Source organism: Falco peregrinus, chromosome 5 (assembly GCF_023634155.1).
Source record: "Falco peregrinus isolate bFalPer1 chromosome 5, bFalPer1.pri, whole genome shotgun sequence".
NCBI lineage: Eukaryota > Metazoa > Chordata > Aves > Falconiformes > Falconidae > Falco > Falco peregrinus.
The window spans coordinates 86,550,715-86,571,972 of NC_073725.1; the positions used below are offsets into that span (position 1 = coordinate 86,550,715).

General features: G+C 54.5%; 1 protein-coding gene across 3 annotated transcripts in view; it reads right to left on the reverse strand.

Moving 5' to 3' along the window:
- Positions 1-797: 797 nt before the first annotated feature.
- MAP2K3 (mitogen-activated protein kinase kinase 3) overlaps positions 798-21,258 on the reverse strand; it is a 32,613-nt gene continuing 12,152 nt past the window's right edge. For 2 of the 3 annotated variants that reach the window (XM_055805900.1, XM_055805901.1), the window contains exons 2-13: positions 14,147-14,179; positions 13,660-13,729; positions 11,777-11,825; positions 8,890-9,003; positions 8,277-8,396; positions 7,680-7,796; positions 7,472-7,523; positions 6,530-6,657; positions 5,808-5,885; positions 3,556-3,695; positions 2,774-2,819; positions 798-2,324 (exon numbers count right to left, since the gene is read on the reverse strand). In XM_055805900.1, the coding sequence (XP_055661875.1) occupies positions 2,241-2,324; positions 2,774-2,819; positions 3,556-3,695; positions 5,808-5,885; positions 6,530-6,657; positions 7,472-7,523; positions 7,680-7,796; positions 8,277-8,396; positions 8,890-9,003; positions 11,777-11,825; positions 13,660-13,729; positions 14,147-14,179 (1,031 nt within the window). In that variant the 3' untranslated portion in view covers positions 798-2,240. Of the gene's footprint in view, positions 2,325-2,773; positions 2,820-3,555; positions 3,696-5,807; positions 5,886-6,529; positions 6,658-7,471; positions 7,524-7,679; positions 7,797-8,276; positions 8,397-8,889; positions 9,004-11,776; positions 11,826-13,659; positions 13,730-14,146; positions 14,180-19,198; positions 19,561-21,258 lie in introns of those variants that run through there. The other variant, XM_055805899.1, reaches the window with a different exon arrangement.

The window sequence follows — 21,258 nt, forward strand, 5'->3', positions numbered from 1 at the left end:
ACAAAAAACAAGCCAAAGTAACCATAAAGAAAAAAATATAGGAATACAATTGTACATCTTGGCGGCAAAGCTGTCAAACCAAGCGGGGAGGGGCACGGGTGCTGCCAGAGAGGGTCGGGTGGTTTGCAGGGTGGGAATGAGTGGGACGTGGAGAACATCAATCGCTTTTTTTCCATAAAGAGGTGGGTGCGGAGTTGAAGCAAAGCTGAAGAGGGATTGTCCTGCTCCGCCTGGCCGGTTCTCTCGGCATTTTGTTGACTCGGGGAAGGGGATCAGAGCAGTGAGGAGGGAAAGGTCCTGCTGCGTGGTGCCCCAGCACGGGGGGCATCAAGGGCTGAAAATCATTTACCCTGAAGCAGCTCGCAGGAACAGAATCACAGAACATCTCAAGGTGGAAGGGCCCTGGGGAGGCTCCTCGGTGTCCCCCCCCGCCGCTCCCCGCTGGGGTGGTGGTGCCAAGCAGCCCCGCTCCCAGGCAGAGGGTCCCCAGCACCGCTCCAAACCGCGGGCTGCAAAAGCAGGGGGTAATGAATTTCAGGGACATCATCCTTCCTTGGGTGCGGGACCCTGAACGCTGGAAACGCACCCTGAAACCCAGACCTCCAGGGCATGAGTTTCAGGAAAGACATTTTTATAAGATTCAATTTAAAAAATAGATGCTTTTTTTTTTTTTTGTAAAAAAGGTCATAGGCCAGGGTGTCTTCTAGTGACCCCTTCCCCACCACCCTAAATTTAGCCAGAAAAAAGCTAGCCCTTTTACCAAATCTGCTGGCCACATAGACATTCACACATTCATTGATTTAAAAATATATAATATATATGTATTGCGCACACACATACACACACACAAATATATATTAGAAAAGGAAAAAAAAATCCCTCTGAAAACTCAGTTGATTAAAAAATCCCAACAAAATCCACAGCGGTGCGTTTATCCCGTGATCATGTACAGTAGAAGACAGAAATCCCTTTTGCTCCCGTAGCTCCTGGCACAAGTGCTCAGGCTGGGAGCGTGAGGAAACACATCAGGTTTTCACAGTGGATTTGTTAGCGGAGAAGGAACTGCTCCTCCCTCCTCCCACACAGAAGGGCTTTAATTTATAGCAAGTTAGATTAAAACTAGGAAACATGTTACAAAGTCCATTATATATAGACATAAAATGTACAACTGTCAGCAGCCCCCGTGCGAGTCGCTGGGGTTTCGATCTCGGCTGACACCTCGGCGGGCAGATGGAGGGTTGGAAGGCGGTTTGGGACACGAGGGTGCAAGCACGGCCTCCGAAACGAACGGGTGTCACAGTGCGAGGTCTTACACGAGCTCCAGGTTGGAAGGAAGATGGAGCAACGTCTTCTCCCGGAGCCAGGGAAGGCGGAGGGCAGGGGCTGCGAAAGGCATTAGATGCCAGGAGAGAGGATGCGACCTCCCAGCCCAGGGCTGGAGGGGAGAGGGGCAGCGCCGGGGACCTGCTTGTCTCTCAGCCACCTTGCACCCGCGTGGGGAAGGAAGCGCTACGTGCCGGATGAAATCCCATGGGGAAAGCGTCAAGGTGGGCTCACTGAAAAAAATGCCTTTTTTCCCCCCCCTTTTCAGGGGAGTGGTGCATTGATTGAGGGAAGGGGACACCCAGTCTGGTGCTGCCTCAGAAATCATTAAGATGACGAGCCAGGCATTAGAGCAGCCTCTGGTGTGAAGAGCAGCACGCCCAGGGAGCCCCACAGCCCCCTGAAAAGCTGCACAGGCTCCTGGGGGCAGAGAGCCAGGCACAAAGGGAAGGTGAGTGAGACCAGAGCCTGGGAAAGGGGCTTGGGGCAGGCAGGGGAGGAGAGTGGGGCAAGTGCAGCAGCATTTTTTCTCTCTGCCTACGCCAGGCAGCGAAGAAACACAAACCCCCTTGTGCCATGCACCAGGCTGCTGGGGAGGGGAGATGCCCTCTGGCACCCTCTGCCCTGGCCCAGCTCAGTGCCTGGGCACGGTCCCCTCCCCGGGAGGGATACGCTGGCGTGAGCAGGGAACTCCTGAGCCTTCGGTCTCCGTGGCTTAGTTGGAAAGGTGTTGGCTTCAAAAGGCTCATCGTGGGGGATTTCACTTACAGGGCAAAGAGAAAAGAGGTTGTGAGGCTGGAGGTGCCCACAGGTTGGGGAAGTGCGATTTGTGCAAACCACCATTAACTGGAGTCCTCATTCACTCTTCTGCGGGGAAGCCATGATGGAGGGGACTGCGTGAAGCCGTGAGGTTTGAGTTAGGAGTCTTCCCCGAGGATCTCTGTCACAAAGGAGGCCATGTCAGTCTCTTTGGTGTCGTGCAAGGTAAAGAAAGGGTGTTCCTGCCAACAAGACCGAAGACAACATTAGCTGACACACAAGGACAGATAAGCCCAAGAGCAGCCCCTGGGGGATGTCACACAGCTGGCGAGGTGGCCACCAACCTCCTCCCCAGGCTCCCACGGAGACCATCCTTCAGCTTAACTAACATTTTCAGGTTTGCTGTTTCCAGGTTTAACCCAGCGGGACAGCCCCCCTTGGCAGCTGTACCCCCTCATCTGAGCTCTGAACGCACCACCAGCAGGCAGGACAAAGGGAGGAAACACCCTGACCTTAACACCCATGAAATCCACACACGCCTCCACCTTAGAGACACTACACCCATCCCGCTACGTGCCTGAAAAATCACCCACATGCCCTGTTGTCCCATTTCCCAAAGACCTGCTGGACCACTCATTTGACTTTCAAAATGTGGCAGGATAAACCCCAGCAGAAATGGCTCCACACTTACCATAAGTTCTAAATAGTTCATTCGTTCAGCAGGGTTCTTCCTTAAGCTGCAAGAAAAAAAAAAACAGGGAGAGAAAGGCTGTAGGTTCCTTTTCTTTTGCTGTATGTGGTCTGTCACAGAGGATAGCCCCTGCCCAACCAACAGGACATCCCTCTCGTGGCAGCACCCATCCTTGGCCAAGCAGGTTTGAACCACCAGCAAAGTGCCAAGGCAGGTAACTGGGAAAGGACAACTCAGTGTTTTGCCACAAAAAGCAAAAGCCAAGCAGCTCATTGCAGCCCATCCTGCGCCGACCAGAACACATGGGGAGGAGAGGAGATGGTTTCCCACCACCTGGAGCGGGAGCCTTGCCTCGGTGGGCTCACCTCTGCCCAGCAGCTCCAAGCAGCACACAGAGGGCAGAGGAACCCTCCGAGGCGAGCAGCTACCCACAAAACCACAAATCAGCTTTCACCCAGAGGCACCCAGATGCTGCCAGGGGTTTGTTCTCGTTTCATCGCCGCTTTGCCAGAAACCACCGAAATTTCAGCAGCGGCAACAGCAAAAGGGGAAGAGAAACCTCTGCGCCTTCCAGCCAGCCCGGGTGAGTCAGGCCAAGAGCAAAACCAGTTTGGGCAGCGCTTCCTGCCATGGCCAAGCACTAGCCTCAGTACGGAGAGGTGGGGAGAAACAGGCTCCCGAAGGATGACAAATGCAGCCCCAGGCTTTGCCCCGACCCCCATGGATCAGGGCTCCCCTTTAGTCAGGCTGGGAGAAGCCACCAGTCCTTGCTGGAGACTCACCACTGTGCTGTGAAGTCCACAAACTCCTTGGAGAAGCGATCGGCAGGCAGCTGGGGTGAGGGCTCCTCCACCACTTGCTTGAGCTGTTGGAAGGGGGTCCCCCAGGACTCGTACGGGAAGCGAAGAATGGCCAGTTCGATCTGAGGATGGAGACGCGCTGACGTGAGACACTGGGACGAGAACGACCCTACACAGCCTGCTACCTCAGCCAGCTCAGATTCAAAATGAAAAACCTCTTTCCTTACAAACCATTTTCAATTTGGGTCATACCGCTTTTTTTTCTTTCCCTTTTTTTTTTTTTTTTTTTTAAATATAAAGACCCATAGGCCAAAAATACTTCCTTTTGAGGCTGGCTCAGCATATTAATGCATTTACAGGAAGCCACCAAAGATATGTAAAATGGGATTATTTTAAAAGATAATAACAGCACACCGTTTCTGCACTGGCTTCCAAAGTGCTTTGCTCACCATAAGGAAGAATCTGGGCCTCAGGCTAGTACTGTGTGAGCTAGTCACACAAAAAAAATCCACAAACCCAAGAAAAACCAAGTGCTAGAACATCACTTATGAAGATCTTTGCTAAAACCACCTCAGTTACTGGGTCCTTCCCACAAGTCACCTCTGCTCCATCACCCATTCCAACAGGAAAAAGCCTGTCACAGCTCTCGGGCAGCCCCCTCATGCCAAGGGTCAGCTCCCACCTCGAAATGGGCAACAGAACCTCCGGACCTGCCTGGTGGGATGGGACAGGATGGGATGGGAGGAATAAAAAAACTGGAAGGACAGAGCCAGATGCCCCTGCCTGCCTGTGGCTCAGGTCTGGGATGCTCAGCTCCTGCTGCCAGGAAACTGAATGAAGCCACCAGCCCAGAAAGGCCAGATCAGCCCTGCAGCTCCATGGCCCTAAAACTGGCTGGTCCAAAATCAATCAAAACAACACTACGACACAGGAAGCCAGCCCAGGAGAAAGACATTAGAGGGAATCAGGTCGGGGCTCTGTTCAGCTGCAGGCTGGCAGGCTTTCAGCAAGGTCCCCTCTCCCATCCAGCTTTGGAAAGGTTCAGACATTTCACCATTCACGCCGTCTCCCATCCCACAGCTTCCTGCACCTCGGGAGGAAAGCCGGAGCTGATTACATTTCCAGCCAGCCCGCCCAGCACTGGGACACGAAGGAGAGGGGCTCGGGTTTGGCACTGCGGACAAAACCAGCTGGGGAAGAAGGAATATTTGCCAAGAGATCTGCGTGGTGCGCACAAACGCAGGGATGCGGCGCCCAAAACAAAGGCCGCGTCTAACAGGGCGCAAGAAGAATTCCTGAAAATAATCTACCCGGAGAGAGACAGTCTCCTGGAAAGCGAGAGACATGTTCCCAGGCGGCACCCCCTTTGAGCCAACAGCTGGGATTTCCTTTGTCCTCTGGCGCCAGAAGATTGCAGCTGCTTTCTGCAAGATCCATTTCTTGCAGGAGGTAGATAAACCATCCTGAGCAGCTGTGATTTTGGAACTGAAAGTATTTCCCCTTCCTGTTGGCTGCTCTGAGCTACTCTGCAGGCAGGACTTGCTGCAAACCGTGCACAGCACCCCTCGCTGCAGCAGGGCAGGTTAACTCACCCCAATACTCCTGCACGGTTTTGCTAATGGGGAGGGGGGGGTGCATGTAGGAAGGCTGTGACCCAGCTGCAGCAAACCCTGCTCCACTGACTACCTCTCCAGCCAGTTCATGGGGAACTGGAGAGCAATTAAAAGCCAGACTCTAGGATGCCCTGCTAAGGCCACTATCATCCAGATATCGGTGACTGGAGCTATTTGGAGCTGGCATCGTACACAAGTAGCTCTGTGAAACCAAGCAGAGGGGTACAAAGGAACCACGTGGGAATAACAGGCCTTTACGTATCCCCCCAGGATCCATCAGGAACACACAAGAAGGTAAAGAAGGGGAAGAAGATGGATTATCCCCTGGCAAGCTCGCCAGCCAACTTGGCAAGAGCCACAGCAGCCGCGGCAACGCTGGCTGCACACCCTGGCTCACAGCTACCTGCCCTAGGGCGAGGACCCCTGTGTGCACAGGGCAGTGCCTCCACCCCACGCCCTGGGTAATTCATCTCGTGGCCTGAGCTATCACACTCAGAATTCAGCCCCATTTGGTGAGCATCCACCCAGGGATGAAGCCACCAGCTGCCACGGCTCACTGCCAGCACAGACCCCATCCCAACCCCAGGGCTGCAGGGTGCCAGTCACAGCCCTTGGTGTTACCATTGTGATCCCCAGGCTCCAGACATCCGACTTCACATTGTAGCCTTTCTGGTTCAGCTCAGGGTTTATTCTTTCCGGCTGTAAAAGCAAAATGGAAGATATTACAACGCTAGTTCGTTTTCCCAGTGCAAACCCCACAGAGCAAATCTCAGGCTCCTAACCCCAGGTTGGGCGTATTCCTCATGCTCATGTCCCCACAGAGGCAAGGTCTGAGGTTAAATCTAGCACAGGTGAAAGCCATGTCTTGCTCCACACAACTCACACAAACTCTCCCCTCCAGCTCCTGAGTGAAACTTGTACTATGCCTGCAGCACAATCCCTGCCCTGGGAGCACAAGCTACCCACACAGATGCCACAGATGGCAAGGGGAAATTCATACTGACTTGAGGATGAATTGAAATGATCCTGCCAAGCAAAGCCTCAGCGTTTTCGAGCCAACAAGGAGCAGCCCTTCCAACCACCGCAACCAGCACCAGCCAGTCTTTTACCCCTCCACAAATGGAAAGTGGCGGAGGAAGAATCTGCTGCAGGATTAACACACACAGCAGGGCTTACAGGGAGCCTAATCCCATCCTTGGAGGACTCTGTTGAGTCAGAAAGTCCAGAGCACTCTGAAGTGGTCTCTATCTCAGGGAAGACGTGAACCAAGACCGATTTCTAAGCAGCAGCTTCTTCGAGTCAAGGCTGGAGGCTGCCAGCTCCAGTCCCACACAAGCACTTACAGCCATGTACGGTTTGCAGCCAGCATCCATGGTCTTCGCAACAGAGTCCACCAAGTAGCCGCTGATCCCAAAGTCGCACATTTTTACATGTCCCTCCTTGTTGATCAGCACATTGGAAGGTTTCACGTCTAAGAGAGAGAACAGGAGAGGGCAGACCAAGCCTTTGCAGAGGTATCACAGAGCCCGAGACAAGAGGGACAACTCCCTGCCGACCTGGGAGGGGACCAGGCAGGCCCTAACACAGGGGTAGGGAGACAAAGCCCCCACCACTCTTATTTCAATAGAAGTTGTTCACAGATAAAACTATAACCATGCCCTCTGGGCAGAACAGGCTTCCTCTCTAACAAAGCAAGTTGAAAGGTTAAAATAAAACATTGAGGAGTTAACACCCAGCTCCTTAGGAGAGATTTATGCGCCCAATACAGCCTTAAAAGCCCACCTCTACCCAGTTCTCCGAACAGCTTGTCTCATGTCCAGCATGATCTGTCCACAGCTACACAAGCAACTATACCAGAATGAAGAGCAAGACCTGGGTGTTAAAATTCCCATCTGTGACTTGATAAGATCTCCTTCAGCCCTCATCTTGGCAGAACTACCCAGCCAGGAAGGCTTGGGGATTTTGTCCCCAAGAGCTGCCTTCGAGGCACCTCTGCACTCAGAGACAGAGATGCCCATAAAAATACGGGTAGTGAGGAATCCAGTTATTATAGCCAACCCTTCATCTGGAAAGGAGGAAGAGACCAACGTCATGCCAGCAGACGCATTAGGGATACATCTCAGGAACAGGCCTTGGGCATCTACATCTGTCCACCATGGTCCCAAGTACCATTAGACCCATTGTAGGCATCCCAGAGGGATACAACTCCTGGAAAGGAGTTCTCCCATAATTTATGTCAAGGCTAGATCTCCAGCAACATCATGCTAACCCCATTCAGCACCTACCTCTATGGATTACGGAAAGTTTACTGTGCAGATGCTCCAGAGCTCGTACAATCTGGGGACAGAGCAAAAGAGTACCCGTCAGCCACACACAGCACCAGCCTTCCACTGCAAACACACCGCACGTTTCCACACGCTGCAGGCCTCAACAGAGACCTCCAACAGGCTATGAGGATGCACAAAACCACATAAGAACCCAAGAGGCACTCACAGACACTGCCATTTTCCCCAAAATGTCTTCAGGGATGGTTTTCTTCTTCTCCAGTACTTTCTTGTAGAATTTATCTAGGGAGGTGTCCATCAGCTCCATGCAGATCCACACATCGCCCTGCAGATGGAGAGAAAGCAGTTGAAAGGAAATTCCCTGGAAATCCCCAGGAGCTGCAGGAAGCGGTGGGGATGGATGGACAAATGGACACTGCCCCTTCCACACAGGGCAAGCCAAAGTCCTTGCCACACAGCCACTGTTGGCCACACCGCCAGCACACAGGCTCTGCACTAGGTAGCGATGCACACAGATCTCCAGGTACCACCAGAACTACCTGTGATGGCCTCCCTTCGAGGGTCTACCCCGAAGTCAGTCCAGGCCACGGGCAATGTGCTTGGGCATCTGCCACAGAAGTGCGGAACAGGACCTGGCCAACACTGCCTGACAGAGGCAAGCCTTTGACTTAAGTCACGGCAGCACCTCAAACCGCCCAGCTGAGCTGAAGGCAGCAGAGGTGGTTTGGGACAGTTTAGTGCCTCCAGTGCAATCGCACAGGCCCTGGGTGCTGTGCAGCCCACCAGCCTTCCACTGGCTCAGTACCTCACGGAAGAGGGCTCCGTAGAAGGTGACTGTGTAGAAGCAGTCAACTGTCCTCATGGAGATGTCCAAGTCCATCAGTAGCCTCTTCTGCTCCTGAGTGTTCACAGTTGCTCGAATCCTCTGAGGCAAACAGGAAAGAAGAGGGGTTTGATGTAGGTGGGATAACACCATTATCCCTCAGCCTGACCCAGACCTGTGGTTCTGAGGCCACGGCAAGCACTTCATGCTTATTTTTCAGCCAGTAGCACCAGGAGATGCCCAGATGCCCTCTTCCAGGCAGCACCTGAATGAAGGACAAACGCTTGGCAAGCCCTGCAGCGGAAGCAGGATCAGACCAGCAGCCGGGACAGGCACTCTGACATCCAAACCTTGCACTATCTAACTGCAGGCACCAAGCCTGGATTTCAAAGCCTGCTGATTAACCCCACAGTGCCCAGCCACCATCAGCACAAACCCTTCAACAGCCAAACCACAGCAGGAATACCGGAGGCTGCTGAACGGAGACAAGACTGTCCCCATTTTGCTGCAACCAGTGGAGCTCAGCAGAATTTCTCCACCCCCCTGGAACTGCACATCCTGATCTCCATCCCCTTCAGCCAGCAGCTGTCCTCACCTTCACAGCCATGATGGTGCCACTCTGCGCGTGCCGGACTTTCTCCACCACGCCGTAGGCCCCACGGCCCAGCTCTGAAATTGCCACCAGGTCATCAGCTTCCACCTCAAAGTTCTTTAGGGAGAGAGATAAAAAAAAAAAAAAAAAAAAAAAAAAAAAAAATACAAGCACGCTTAACAAGGACATCAGCAGAGGTCCAACGCTTGCAGCTCGCTCATGCAGAGCATTTCCAAACAATGGTACCTACAGGATTCCACCAGCTCCTGTATGTACCAGAGGCACCACGCTTGGAGGAGATGGGTATAGTCTTGCTCTGTTGAACCAAAGCCCAAACCCTCTCATCCCTGCTCGCCAGGGCTCATTTAGTTCCCCCTGTAGAGCTAGAGATCAGGACTTTCATCCTTTAAGCCAGGGCACACTGCCACTGGAAAGGGTACCAAAGGTTGATGCCTCTGCCGGCCCGGGATTACCCACACCAGGGTATTTCTGCTGTTGCTGAGCTACTTGCAGGATTTTAACAGCTCCCGTGCCAATACGGGGAGCCTCTGCCACAGCTCCAAATCCCCATGCACAGCCAGGGATCCCCCACCTCACCCTGCACCCAGGAAATCATCAGTCACAAACACACCTACGTGTCTAATAACACCTCTGCCTGTGCAAAGCCTCCCAGGTGAACCCAGCAACTCAGTTCCCTATTATTAGGGAGTTCAAACGGATTTTGCCTACTTTTGATACTTTCTCCCACCATCAGAAAGCAGCCAGCAAGGTAAAATGTGAGTTAGCACCAATGAAAGAGCTCAGGTGAGTGCAACTATGCAAGTCTCACTTCAAACTGGAAAAAACCCATGGCCAGTGCTCAGACAAGTGAGTGCCCCATGCAGCAGGGAGCACAACCCACACACAAGTTTCCCTAAAGACGCGTTACCCTGTCATTGCCTGCTCTGCTGGGCCGGGCACAAACTGAGTGAGTGAGACACGGGCTATTTTTGGATGCTGTGTTCATCGCTCCTAATAAGTCACAGGCCTTCTTTTAGCCAGGCTTTATCCAACCTCCAGTTTTCCTCCGGTCTCAGGGAACTAAAATAATACCAGGATGCCAAATTACCCCAGTAGCCACAAAGGCAGTGAGGGTGGGAAACGCGCAAGGCGCAGTGCCGGATACTGTGCCTGCGAGCGACGCCCAGAGCAGAGAGGAAACAGCCTCTGGCATTACGGAGCCAAGCTAGGCGATGTGGCTGCTGGGCTCCTGGCCAGCAAGCTCCCCTCGGCGCTGGCCACAGCATGGCGAGCAGCGACCAGCTCCGCCGGACCTTGCCGCCAGCCCCGGCTCCGTTTATTCAAGCCAGATGTGCCTGGCAGGCGGCCGAGGCGGGGAGCAAGGGAGGTCTGCGCTTGAGCTCAGCGCTGAGCTATGTGCTGCCCAGCACAGGAAGGTGCCGGCCCTTTCCTGGGCAGGACACTGGATCCAGAAATGAGGACAGCAGGGCTAAGGGGGACATGTCTGACCCCCCACCCTGCCGCCCCGGGCAGCTGGCAGAGGAGCAGTGCAGGCTCACAGCTCCTGCGGGGGCCTCCAGGAAGGATCTGGTGGTGCTTTTCAGGACACGTGTTCTGCACTCATTCCAGGTTATTGTTGGGTGGGTTTTTTTTTTCCTGGCATTTACCCTAAGGCTTCCCCAGAAGCTGGCAGTTCCCAGCACACGCCAAGAACCAGCAGTGCCCTGCCCAGCAACAAGAGGCGATGCACCGACAAAGCCAGCGCTCCCCTCCCCTGGCGATGGGATGCACGGCATCGCCTGCATGGATCCGATGGACATGAGGTCATTGTCCACCCCCGTGGCTTAAAGCTGGCCTCATGCCCAAGCCCTCTTCCTCCATGATGCCACTCCAAAACACCTGGACCAGACCCCTCCTGCAAACACCGGAGCAGGCAAGGAAGCGAGTCTACAGAGCTTTTCCCAAGCACTACCCTTGCACACACCGTGCCCAGGCTGTTACAGAGAGCATCTCTCCCCAGGCTATTAATAACACACAACACGATGGCCAGAAAATGGCACAGGCAGCAGGATTATTCCCTGGACCCAGTCAAAGCTTCCCCTCCTCTCCCCTAACTCTAAAACCTTGCACCAAGGGGCCCAGATCCCACCAGCCAAGCCACCTCCCAGCCTGGAAGGTAAGCAGCTAGATATAGGGCTGATCCAACACATGGTATTTTTAGCTCGCTTGCAAACAGCCTTCTGCAGCCCCAGGAGAGCCCGTAACAAGAGAATGAAATAAAAGAGACACAGTGGCTATTTCTAGCAGTGTTTTTCATCAGGTCACTAGGAAAGGCTTTGGAGAGCTGGAGAGAAGCTTTGTGCCCAGCTTCTCCTGGGCCATGGGCAGCAACAGAGCCCTGCAGAGTCAGGACAAAGGGGACTTTGGGGCAGCCAGAGAGTGTGGTGAGGCCACACTGATTTAGGGCAGATGGGCTGGGTCCATCCCTTCAGACTGAGGTGGCTGGTGGGGCTGTCAAGGGACCACTGTGACCTCCCACTATGGACAAAACCAAACACCTAGCCTTTGATGCCACCCACCTGCCTTGCAAGTGCACGGGCTCAGAGACACCTTGCAGGCAGGGTGACATGTTCAGCTCCCCAGCAGTCACTGCTCTAAATACACACAGATGCTCCATTGCTTCACAGGGAAAACATCCTGCTGTGGGATGTTTCATCCCTGCAAAGATGCATCCCATGAGGCGGCACAGGAGGACACTGCCCTTCTCACAGGGTGCTACGAGATCCCAAGATCTGACCTAACAGGTTGTCAGGCATGATCCATAAAGCTCTCCATGCATGGGGCAAACCAAATTGGAAGCAAGCAAAAAAGAAAACACATTGACACGTACTTTATCTCCAATGGTAATGAACGCTCTGGAGTCCAAGTTCCTCGGGGGCCTGCAAGAAAAGAGAAGAGTCAGGAGAAAGCCCAGCTCCATTAACCCCCTTGGCCAGAGCCAGGTTTCATGTTCCTTCAAGCACTTTCAGCCGCTGCTTTCCACCATGCCTTGTTGTCGTGGGTTCAAACCAGCCCCCTCCAAACACCCACAAATGCTTTCATCGTGCCAGTGACACCTCAACCCCACACCCACCAGGCAGTCGCTGCAGGCAGGCAGCAAGAATCCCAAACAGCCAGATAGGTGAGACATGCATCAATCCAACAGGCTACGAAACCATCCCTGCTCAGGAGATGAGCCCAGGGAACCGAGACCGACAGGATGACATGTTTCTGTGGCAGAGCAGCTCAGCTGTCATGTTTTGACAGGCAGGTGTTGTAACAGGACAGCCACGTAGCCCGAAACACACACACTAAGGGAACTACAGGTAATTCCTCCCCCGTGAGTCATTTGTGTACACTCGCAGGCCTGTTTCAGGCAGCGTGGCAGGCAGAGCAGGCAGCACTTCAGTGTCACGCTTTGCACAACACTGTGCAGGCTCAAGTCTTCCTTTATGGCTTTTTTTCTTCCTCGCTGCCCATTTCCCATTACAGGCAGCACGGTACTTTTAGAACCGGCATGAGCGTTTTGTCCCTCATGCCTCACTTCTCTGTTCTCCCCATCCCCTAGGACCATCTAAGAGCGGAGACTGCCCAACTGGTTTAACCTCTCAATTCCCATCAGAGCCACACAGCAACCTCCAGCTTCAAGGAAGTACTTCAGGCTCACAGAAAAGTATTTGCACTGCACAAATATTTGCACTGGAGCCTGAAAAGCACAGAGAAAAAGAGTTGTGGACTCTGGGCATGCAAACACCCCACAAACTCTGGCGTGATGCCTTCTCTAGGGGAAATTCAAACACCGATAGGGGAGACACAGATGCAGCTGTGGGAGGAGGAGACGGCTGTTGCATGCAGGGCTCTGCATGTGCGTGCTGGCTGCACAGCATTAACGGGGGAGTTCCCCCAGCTCCTCCTCTGGCAGATCTGCCCTCTCTACCTGGGAGTTTTGGTAGTGGTACTTCCCCTTCAGAGATTTCACTGCTCTCTGGAACAGGTTTCTGGAGCAAGCAAGGCTCAGCAGTAGAGATGCAGCCCAAAGTGTTTTGGAGGAGCACCACGGAAGAGGAATTTTAGCCGTCTGCTCTTTGTCAAACTAAGCGCCGCTACCCTGGGCTCTGCCCTGCAGCAGCCACATGAAGCAAACAGGGCAGAGAGAAATTCCAGTGCCCTGAGATCCTGCTGGGTGCAGGCCCTCAGCACCAAGCAACACAACCTAAGATGCCTGCATCCTCCTCGCACCAAGGTCAGGAGCTGCAAACAACTCAAACTGGCCCTGACACACAGGTCAGGGGGAGGATGCCCAGTCACGCAAAGCATCCCCCAACCCTCGCTCCCCTGCTCCCACCATGGTCCAGCTGCCACCACCCCTTCTCTTCCCTCGCACTAAAAAAAAACAACCTTCCACTCCTCTTCCCTTGGGCAGATTTGCTCTCTCCACCATGTCTTTGCCCTTTGGCATCAGCACAGCCATGGCAGAAAGACCAAAGTCTCCCACCAGTCTCTAAGCCTTTGCCTTTCAGCCAAAAATCAAACAAATAAAAAAAGGTATCTCCCAGAAAGCCACGCACTGTGCATGGAATTGCACACACGTGCGTGCAGACACTTCTCATCACCGACAAGCCAGAGCTTAAGAAAAAAATTAACTATGCTGATTCTGTGAAGTCTCCCCTCGAGACAGCGCTGAATCCAGCTCCGGAGAAGTACCGGTTGGCTTTAAGCAGCAAAGATGCTTACGTTGTGTTGGCAACGGGCTGTTTGATGGGGACACATGTTATCCTCAGGTCCCGTTTCTTCTTGCTTTTCACTGGAAGAGAAGATGCACATGTTAGGGTTAGGGTTACAACTGGCATTTTTACTTTTCTTCCTTCAAGCATCCTCTTGCCTGCAGTCGTCACATAAGGGAGGCAGGGCCTGGATCCCCTACACTATGCAGCTATGGCAAGATGCCAAGAAGGTTACAGTGCTCACGACCATTTGCCCAAAATTTCAGGCAAGAGCCAGAAGCACAAGTTGGCCTCAATGCCTGTCAAGCACTTGCAGGGGTGCTCCAGCAGAGACCATTTCCCAAGTCTCACAGCCAAGCACTGCCCTGCAGTGCTCCTCAGACACCCCAAAAGTGCTCTTCACCCTTCATGGCCATTAACAGTCCCCTCTCTTTGGGGATTTTCATTACTGACATTCAGGAGATGGGTTAAAGCTGCGAATTCCGCTGGGCACTTACCCGGTTTGTGCGGCTCCAAGGATCCTTTGGAATCTGAAAGAGAGACAGGAGACCCCAGGTCAGCCTTCAGGCTCCAGAGGAGCCGGGTACAGCCCGGTACCCCTCACGGTCCCACGCAAGGGCTGCCGGAGCTCAGCCCAGCAAAGCCTGGCCTAGTCCCCGTTTCTCCAGCCACAAGAGGTCCCCACGCCATTAGTGATGCACAGGGCTCCCAGCCTGGCTGCTCCTTGCCCCCCAGCCCCCACCCCCCAGCCAGGACCTCTCGGGAAGAGCCAGACTCAGGTGGGATCTGGCATGGAGGACGACGGCCATCAGACCTCAAGCAAAACCAGGGAGTTCGTCCCAGCAGGAGAGGACACCCCGCAGGCGGTGAAGGGAAAGCAGGGCAACCCCAGCCAAGAGCTGGCTACCAGAGCCAGCGGTGAGCTGGCCAGAGCCCGACTTGTGGCCACTGAGACCCCACCGGCACAGCGCAATCCCATCAGGAGCGCCTGGCAAGGTGATGCTCTCTTCCCACTCCTCTCCGACTCCAAGAAGCACTGAGATAACACAACGCGCTGCTGCAGAGGGAAACCAGGCAGGTCAAACGCGGGGGATAACCAGCACGGGGGCGGGGGGCAGCAATGGGCAGAGGACACCTGCGCAGGGCTGAGGGTCAGCAATCTGCAGTGCCGTGGACCCCAGGCTGCTCACCTGGGAAGGTAAAGAGACCACAAGGGTCTGGGGTGGGGGCTGAAGCGACCCAGCTGAGAGCATCAGAGCCCTGATCTCTCCCAGGGGGGACAAGGGGGCAGCTGCACTTTGCAGCCAAAGGCGCTTCTGGCCGCACAGACCAGGGAGATGCATCGGAAAGCACAAAGAGCAAGGTGTGCTGCAGGCACCGGGCTGGAAGCGGATGGCTCGGCATGGCCTTGGACAGCCCTTCAAAACAGCTCCTACCTGGAGGAACAGGCGTGCAGACAAAGTCCAGCATTCCAAAGGCTGCCGGGGAAGGGAGGGGAGAGGCAAAGGAGCTGGGATTTTGCAGCAAGAGACGCAGCACCATGCGAGACCTCCCACAGCAGCAGCGAGACAAAAGGATGATACAACTCCAGCATGTTCCCAGAACAGACAGCCCCTGTCCCCATCCCTGTCCCCTACCAGCCCCAGACGCCTCAGCTAAGACGTGTGCCTGAATCCCACTTTTCCACTCCTGTCCTTCCCCCAGTGCAAACCTCACTGAGGCTGCAGGTAAAAGCTGGTCTGCAAAATACTGCAAACGTCCTAACTGCGGGACCAGCAGCATCCCTCCAGGGTGAGGGAATCAGCGCCGATCAGTCCATACCCCCATCTTATCTGCCACCTTTCCTGCACCAAAGCCAGCCCAAAAGGTCTGAGACCAGCGCAGTTCCCATGAGCTACAGCAGGAATGTGAAATTCCAGCTCAATGAAACCAGCCAGCGAGCAATACCACCCCAAACCCATCCCACTTGGCTGGAAACCACCGCTGGAGACCTGACCGTGTCACGGCAATCCTGCCTTTAATTCATGAGACTGCAAAGTTTCCCCTCCCCATCACCCACCCAGCAGAGCTGCAAAGGGGACTATCGATAGCCCAGCATGCCCACAGATGGCACTGCAAAACACCTGGTTAGGCAACAACGAGAGCAAATGCCAAATGGAGCCAAAGAAAAGATGCCATCCATGGGTTCAGAACTGCCTCCCCTCCCCTCACACAGCGTCTCGCTGCTCAGTGTGGGAGGCTGACCACAAAGCCTAAAAACTGGGGTCCCCAGAGTCCTTCTGCATCCAGGCAGGTTGGGGAGCTCACTGTGAGCACACATTCCATTCCATCCCATCCCAGGGGATGGATGTAGCTCGCTGCTGACCAGGAGCCTCGCACCGAGCATTTTTCCCCCATGACCTGCTCTGAAACACAGTGGTTTGCACGCAGCCCCCACAGGCAGCTATCAGCCAGACCTCTACACCAAGCCCTGAAATGCCCCCCATCCCATTCCAGCTGGTATTTTGCTTCATCTGTTTGCTCTCCCTCTCCCCAATTGCCATAGTAACTCCGCACAGCCGACACAAAGCGCCTTCTGTGCCGGGGTGACTCACGCAGCAGGAGCGGGGTCCGCAGGCTGCTGGAGCCAGGCGTCCCGCAGGCTGGCGGCTGCCCTTCCTCAGCCCTGGCTGCAAGAGCGAGGCCACAGGGAGCCGGCAGCACCCAGCCTGGGGTCAGGAATCAATGGGGCACCTTGTTCAGTGGAGCCCAAGGAGCAGGCGAGGGGGCTGGCAAGCTTGGGTTAGCGGGGCAGCATCGGGGAGGGTCCCAGTGAAAGCCCCCTGCACCGTACAGGAGTCATTTAACACCTCTACGCATTGGCCATCCCCCACCAACGCTGCTACAGCAGGGGTCCTACACGCCAGCCCACCTCCCTGTACCCCCAAAACTGCTGCCTTTGAACTTCCCAACATTGTACCACCAGGGTCAGCAACCAGCCCCTTCCCACCCCGTCTTGCCGAGCCCCAAAAAGCATTTCCCACCTCCAACATGAAAAAGCACTGATTAAACCGGCAGTATTCTGCCACCACTCCCAGGCTCCGGGTGGGCCACCTACATCAGTGGAAAACTCAGCTCAGCCCATGCCTGCAGGAATAAAATCACCCACGACGCTGCCCTGCAGCCGGGGGAGCTGAGGCAGAGATCAGATTCACTGTTCCAGCTCTCCCCAAATTTGCCACGAGCTTTCCAGCAGCCCACAGGCTGGCCCCAGCTCCTGCTGCTTGCTGCAGGGAGGAGCGGGTGGGCACCCCAGCCTCCTGAGCACAGCCGGGGGGGGGGGAAGAAAAAAAATTTTAAAGGAAAATAAAGAAAAAACATAAAGGAAAAAGAAATAAAGAAAAATGAAAAAAGAAAAGATGATGAGCAGCCCTGCCCTGAAGCTCTGCACAGCCTGCTCACGGCAGGCAGAGCCCCGATGCAGGAGCTGGGGGCCCAGCAGAGCCCCCCGTTATTGCACAGCCCAGCAATCGCCCCCCAAGCACCCCGGGGCTGCGGGGCTGCCTGCTGCAAGCCCCAGAGCCAGATGCATCACCCCCCGGGGGGGTGACCTTGTTGCCAAGCCTCTACAGCCCCCCCAGGAAAGCCCAGGCAGTTTCAGGGTGAATGAGGCTGGAGGAAGGACTGGGGGCAGGGGAGAAAAAAAAAAAAAAAAGGGGGGGGGGTAGAGAGGCAGTGGGATGGGCATGACAAGACCTTGCAATTTAAGCCCGGGGGCACTCTGGGGGGGCAGCGCTCGCCTATAGCCCCCGCAGGCAGCTGCTCTCAGCTCCTTCCCAGCGCAGGCCTGGGCACTGTCCCTGCTCCACGCCTGGGACTCAGCACCATCTCTCCCACATTTGGGATCCCAGTAGGGCCAGTGCAGGAGGAACTGCTGGAACACGAAGCATAGTTTATGTCACCTGGAAATGCTCCAGCGTCCCAGGGCACTGGGCTCTTGCGGGAGGTGTGCCTGCAAGCACAGAGCAACACAGCTGCCCTCGGGAGATCCCTCCGTGGGGGGCAAAAAGGCAGCAGCGGGACAAGGCAATGTGGGGACACATCCCGGTTACCCCTGCCAGCCCCGAGCGGGCAGGATGGCTGGGCACTGCCACTGTGGCACCCTGGGCAGCAGAAGGGGCTGCCAGCTGCGGGTACACATGGCACAGCGCCTTGCACCCGGGCAGGGGAAAATTAGCTGACAGAAGTTCCTGGTGAGGACAAGATTGTAACCCACATGACGCCACAGGCACGTAACTGCATCCTTCATGCTAAGAAAGGAACCATTTCCTCCTAAAGAAAAAAAAAAAAGCTAGATTTTTTTTTCTCATGCTATAACCTCCACCAGCTAAGAACTGCCACAGACATTTCCTGGAACTGCTTCATTCAACACCGAAGCCCTGTCCTGCCGCCACCAACTTCAGTCCTATAGAGCTGCACCTCTCCCCGGGAGGTGTATCCTTCCCACTCTGCTGGTGTGGGTGGAGAGAAACGAACAGGACAATCTAAAGAACTGTAAATAAAACTATTTGCCTGAGCCGACCTTTGAAATTAAACCTCTCCGCTGCCTCCTCAGGGCTCTGGTTCCAGCCCCAGGTGAAGTCCCGGGGGCAGCTGCGGCACAGGAGGCTGCTCTGAGAGCCGCACCGCTTCGTTAGGGCTGGGGAAAATGTTTCGGATGCATCCCACTTCTCCTCGATGTGAGGAGAGTCTAATGCCATGGATGGGGCAGAAGGCTGGAGGGTGGATCCCAGCCCTGCTGCAACAGCGCTGGAACAAAAAAGCATCAAGGGGGGGGGGGGGGGGGGGGAAATAAATTAGAGGCAGGGTGCAAAGCAGAGAGGGGAATTTGATTGCTTTGGTCATGAGAGCCAGCTCCTCACAGGCACACTTTGTGCTATTTTCCACTGCTGAGAGTGGAAAAAGCTATCTGTGGAAGTGGAAAAAGGGCTCTCAACCTGCCGAAAGCCATCACTCATCAGCCCGCTGAGGTCCCGCTGCAGAGAGGGGCTCCTGCGGGTCACTGCCGCCCCGTGCTCGTCACTTCTGCAAAAAAAAAAGCGAGCGAGAAGGAGGAAAAAACCACGCTTCAGAAAAAGCCCCTTGCAGCCCCAAACCAACCTGTCTGCACTGAATCAGAGCTCCTGCCTGCCGTGGGCACCCGCCTTCCTAATGCAACAGGCTTTTTAGCAGGGGACGACCATGCAAGAGCTGCTGGAAAACCCTGCATCCCAGGAATGCAACCAAAACCAGAGCCAGGAGCTAGCTTTACCAAATATTTTCCTTTAGCCACGCTAGGTTTTGGGTTTTTTTGTTACAATTAAGATGCCAGTATCTCAACCCCACATAAAACATGCCAGTTTCCAGGTTTAAAAATAGATCCCCAGCTGCAAATATGACCCCCAGCACAAGCAAGAAGAAGTAAAACCGCATGGATTGACCCAAAAAAGTTACACAGCCCCTTTTAGCACCAAAACCAGCCCTTCGCTCTCCCCCACCCCACCACGTGTTTTGGAAATTGCAACATCTACCTTGCTTCTTGTCCATGGTTTCCCAGAAATGAAGAACAGCGCCGGCACGCCTGGCAGAAGAGAGGGATGGGGGCGGACTGGAAGAGGGAGGGGAAAAAAAAAATCCTGCAGGATCCAGCACACAGCTCTTCTTGCAAACCCCAGTGATTATTTTCAGTGGGAATGCATGGCCCAAAGCGCTCGCCAGCTTCACGCAGCTCTGCTCGCCCAGGGGCCCCAGCTCCCGGGGGTCCGTGAGACTGGGAGCAGCGACGAAGGCGAGCGGGGGGAGAGAGGGAAGGTAGTGCCGTGTTCCCTCATCGGCAGCTGCCGAGGTTGGCCGGTCTCAGCTCTGATTACCCTTGAAAGCTCAACAGTTGTAAAAACTGCAGCAGCGAAATAGCAGGTGACGTCAACAGGAAACTGGGGGGGAGCCAGCTCCAGCGCCGGGAGCCATTGAGGCACTGGGCTGCTACAGTGCATCCCGGTGGGACGCGTTTTCTTCCGACAAATTAAACCATCCAAAGCCAGCCTGCAGGCAGAGAGGCTGAGCCCACTCCTGCCTCCTCCACCCCCCTTCCCCAGGCACCCCACCGGAGCGAGCCTGGCGCGGGGTCCTGCCAGCACCCAGCATCAGCTGGCCAGTGCAGAGACAAGCCCACGCTCACTGGCTCGGGCACAGAGGGGGTGCCAGGATAGAAAGAGGTCACACGCTTCTTGGTGCTGCAGGTGACACGCTAATTGCTTTGCCACTAACAACTATTACCACAACAAATAGTAGAAATATTGTTCCATGACAATACTGGCACGGAGCTTAGCAGCTATTCCAGGGTGACAACCGAGACGGCATCTCTGGTGGCAAAATATAAATCGCTGCATGGATGTGGCTGGTAAATAGCAAGGGAGAGAGGTGAAGGCGTGGAAAAAACCCTATCATTAATTTCTCTGCAAACACATGCAAGAAAAGCTACGGCAAAGTGTTGCTGCTCTTCCCCTGTCCCTCCAAACCGGCCCGGCAGAAGCCAGCGTGACATTCCGGATCAAAGCCAGCCTCAGCTTTGACAGGCTGCAGCTTTGTTTTTGATTTCCCTGTCAGCCTAGAGGGGAGATACCGTGCCAGCTTCTTTACCTTAAACTAATTATAGAAAATATGCCTCCAGTTTGCTCCTGAGCTATTCCCCAAGTTGAAGGCTGTGCTGCGCCATACACATTTGCAGGCAGAAAAGTCAGAGGTCAAGGTAAATGCACATACCAACATAATGAGTGACTAATTTTAAATAGTGTTTATATAAGCCCCAGAAGGACTGCGGAAGATATTTTCTCAGGCACATTTCCATTCCCAGGGTATAGTTTCAGGCACAGATCATCAGCACATAAAGGATGCTGACGCAGGAGCTGCTATCACGGATGGCACCAAGAGCGACCAGCACGTGTCCCCGGCACTCCTGGAGAGAGAACGATGCTGCATTGTCCTCCTGTCATTAACTCTCTGGCTTGATGGCTAATTCCCTGACCCAGACATATGATGCTCCAAGGATCTTTACAGACAGCCAGAAAGTCAGCGCTGCTTTGGAGCAGAAAGTCCTGCACCCAGCAGGTGGGATGGGAAACACGATTTCCTTTGAATCAGTCCTGTTGGGTTTCAGTGCCTGGGGACCAAGGGCGGTATAAAGCAGAGCTTCCCAACATCTCAAAAAGCATCTTAAAAAATAAAACAAACAAACAAACAAAAAAAGAAAAAACCAAACCAACCCAAGCATCCTTTCAAGTCTCACTGTTGGCAGCTCTTTCTAAAGTTTGCTGATGCAGTAGAAATTGTCTGGCCTTGAAAGACGCGCACCGTTTGCCACTAATCATCAGGCTTTTACACGCTACAGGTAATCCCGAAGGAACAAAAGGCATCGGGTGTTGCACCGGAGTTAAGAAAACCTCCCCACGCCTCAGTGCCGGAACGTCACCCTGCGACAGGGGAGGGAAACAGGGGCAAAGCCAAGGCACTTGCTGCAGGTGCAGGTACACCGGGGGCCAGGGACAAGGATGGCTCTCACCTCTCCCCACAGCCTCCTGCCGGTGGGGTGGGC